Source organism: Austrofundulus limnaeus, unplaced genomic scaffold, assembly GCF_001266775.1.
Source record: "Austrofundulus limnaeus strain Quisiro unplaced genomic scaffold, Austrofundulus_limnaeus-1.0 Scaffold6, whole genome shotgun sequence".
NCBI classification, from domain to species: Eukaryota; Metazoa; Chordata; class Actinopteri; order Cyprinodontiformes; family Rivulidae; genus Austrofundulus; species Austrofundulus limnaeus.
The window spans coordinates 2,443,231-2,445,405 of NW_013952408.1; the positions used below are offsets into that span (position 1 = coordinate 2,443,231).

A 2,175-nucleotide genomic window follows, 5' to 3' on the forward strand; every position below is an offset into this window, starting at 1 on the left:
AAAAAAAAAACATTTCTAAAGCAAAGCCCATTACAGCTACCAAATGACACCTGTTAAGACAAAGAAAACTGTTGAATTTTTAAAGCAACGTGGAACGRAGTGAAGCATTAACCATAAAATAGTGCAAGTCATTCCAGCTCAGTGTTTTCCCAGACAATGAGAAGACAACTGATGGAGCCACTGCAGGCAAATGATTTCTTGATCCTGTGCTGTTTAACTGTCTGGGTTGGGTAACGGCCTCCTCCGAGTGTTTTTGTTTCCACAATTAGTGAAATAAAGTATGTCAGTGTGTGCAGCGGATYGCACCAGCATGACTYGGTGATTCGAGTGCGGTGTGTTCCAAAGACAAAGTTGTCCGWGTTCATTCATAAAAATCCAGCTGAGCCAACAATAACTTTGTAAGTAAGYGTGTGAGGCGCTGTTCACAGTGCCGTACCTTAGATCAATGTGTTTGACGTGAAGCAGCCTGAAATTCTGCAAGGTGAGCGTCTCTAGATGGTTTCCAGCCATGCAAAGCTTCTCCATGGAGGACAGCCGCTCGAGCACCWGGGGCACGTGGTTGAACTGGTTGAAGGACAGGCCTAAATAGCTCAGCCTCTGCAGGGAACCCAGCTCAGAGGGTAGGTCGCTTAAACTGTTTCCATCCAACAGAAACGTCTGCAAGCTGAGAAAAGAATAACTGTCTTTATTAAGGAGTCGTTATTTTTTATTAGTTTCCCAAAGTCTATCATGTTTCATAACACTTTCTGCGTCTATGATCAGTAAAATTAACACCCAGCAGATGGCAGCAGCAGAACTGATGCCCTACTGGCCACTTCAGGAATTTACATGCATGCCAGATCAGCCGTCCAGATTATCTTCTCATCTTGACCACTCTCAACCCTGCATACCAGTGCGTTTGGTTTCAAATGGTCTAAATTTCAAGGACATGTACTTTGCGAATAGTCCACGCTGATCTAAATACTAAATAACTCCAATAATAGTTTTGCCCAATGTCACGGTGGAGTAAAAAGGACCAAACAGTACAGACTTCACTTGATATTATAAAGATACTGTATTTTAAAGGGGAGGTGGGTATTATGCAAAAACATTTTTGAGCTTTATAACATGTTATAATGTCATTTCCTCATCAAAAACAAACTCTGAGTGCTGCTTTAACTCAGTCATACATGTTGGAGAAATCCCTGGATCTCCTGCGGTAGCCATCCGGAAGTGCCTAAATGCTTTCTCATTCAAAGCTGCATTCTCTCAAAGCTTTCAGTTCAATAACAAAAAAGAAAAAAAACTGTTAAACTGTATCTGAGAATGCTTTCATATAAAGAATACAACTGTAAATTTTTGTGTAGATAAGAAGAAAAAAAGAAGCACTCCATGAGGTATACTGTCGCTTGTACTACTCATAAACTTAGCAAATATGCTGTTGYTTGTTTATAAGCTGGAACAATCAAAGTATTTTTTTTTCTCTCTGAGGGAACTTCCACATTTGACTAAAATTTTATCACTGAAACAGGGAATCATGTGGTTAGTTGTTCGGAAGACTTTGTGGTCATCTGGGGTCAGATTTGTAAAGGATTGCGTGGAAACCGTACTAAAAATGAACGTACGGCCAAAAGGCAAAAATGGCGTACGCCAAAAAAAAAATTCCAATTTATAAAACCGTGCGTACGCACGTTTCTGTGCACCTTTCATTTATAAATCACAGCTGCACATCAGAGTTTGCGTACAAGGTCCCTCCTCAGGTTCTACCCTCTACACGCCCACACTCAACCATAAATAGTCAATGCAAAGTACCTCATGAATGTTAAGGTGTATTTAAATCAGTCAGATGATCAATGTCAAAAGCGATTGGTTCAGACACGTTCTGTCATGAGTCTGGAGGATAACAGGTGCTGACAACTGCTCACGTGAGCAGAATGTCTGTAATTGACAGATTTTCCCTGATTTTGCAGGTTTACAGACGTTTAGAGTAATCTAATGATTTATTTCAAAAACTCAGCTTCAAATTAATTTTCTCTCAGAGACTGCAGGACAAGAAAAACAATAAATAAAATTAAATAAGTCAGATAAACTTAGAAATAATTTCACCACTCGTCTCCTCGTCCTCCCCCTCCTCTGTTATCTGCGACAGACACCCCGCTGTTGAAATGTCTCTTGTCTGGGAGGGGTCTGTGGGTC

At 40.6% G+C, this 2,175-nt stretch overlaps 1 protein-coding gene across 1 annotated transcript in view; it reads right to left on the bottom strand.

Moving 5' to 3' along the window:
• Positions 1-2,175, bottom strand: part of phlpp1 (PH domain and leucine rich repeat protein phosphatase 1) — a 61,985-nt gene that overhangs the window by 8,433 nt on the left and 51,377 nt on the right. Inside the window, exon 6 of the mRNA XM_014030384.1 lies at positions 437-664. Within this exon, the coding sequence (XP_013885838.1) occupies positions 437-664 (228 nt within the window). The remainder of the gene's footprint in view (positions 1-436; positions 665-2,175) is intronic.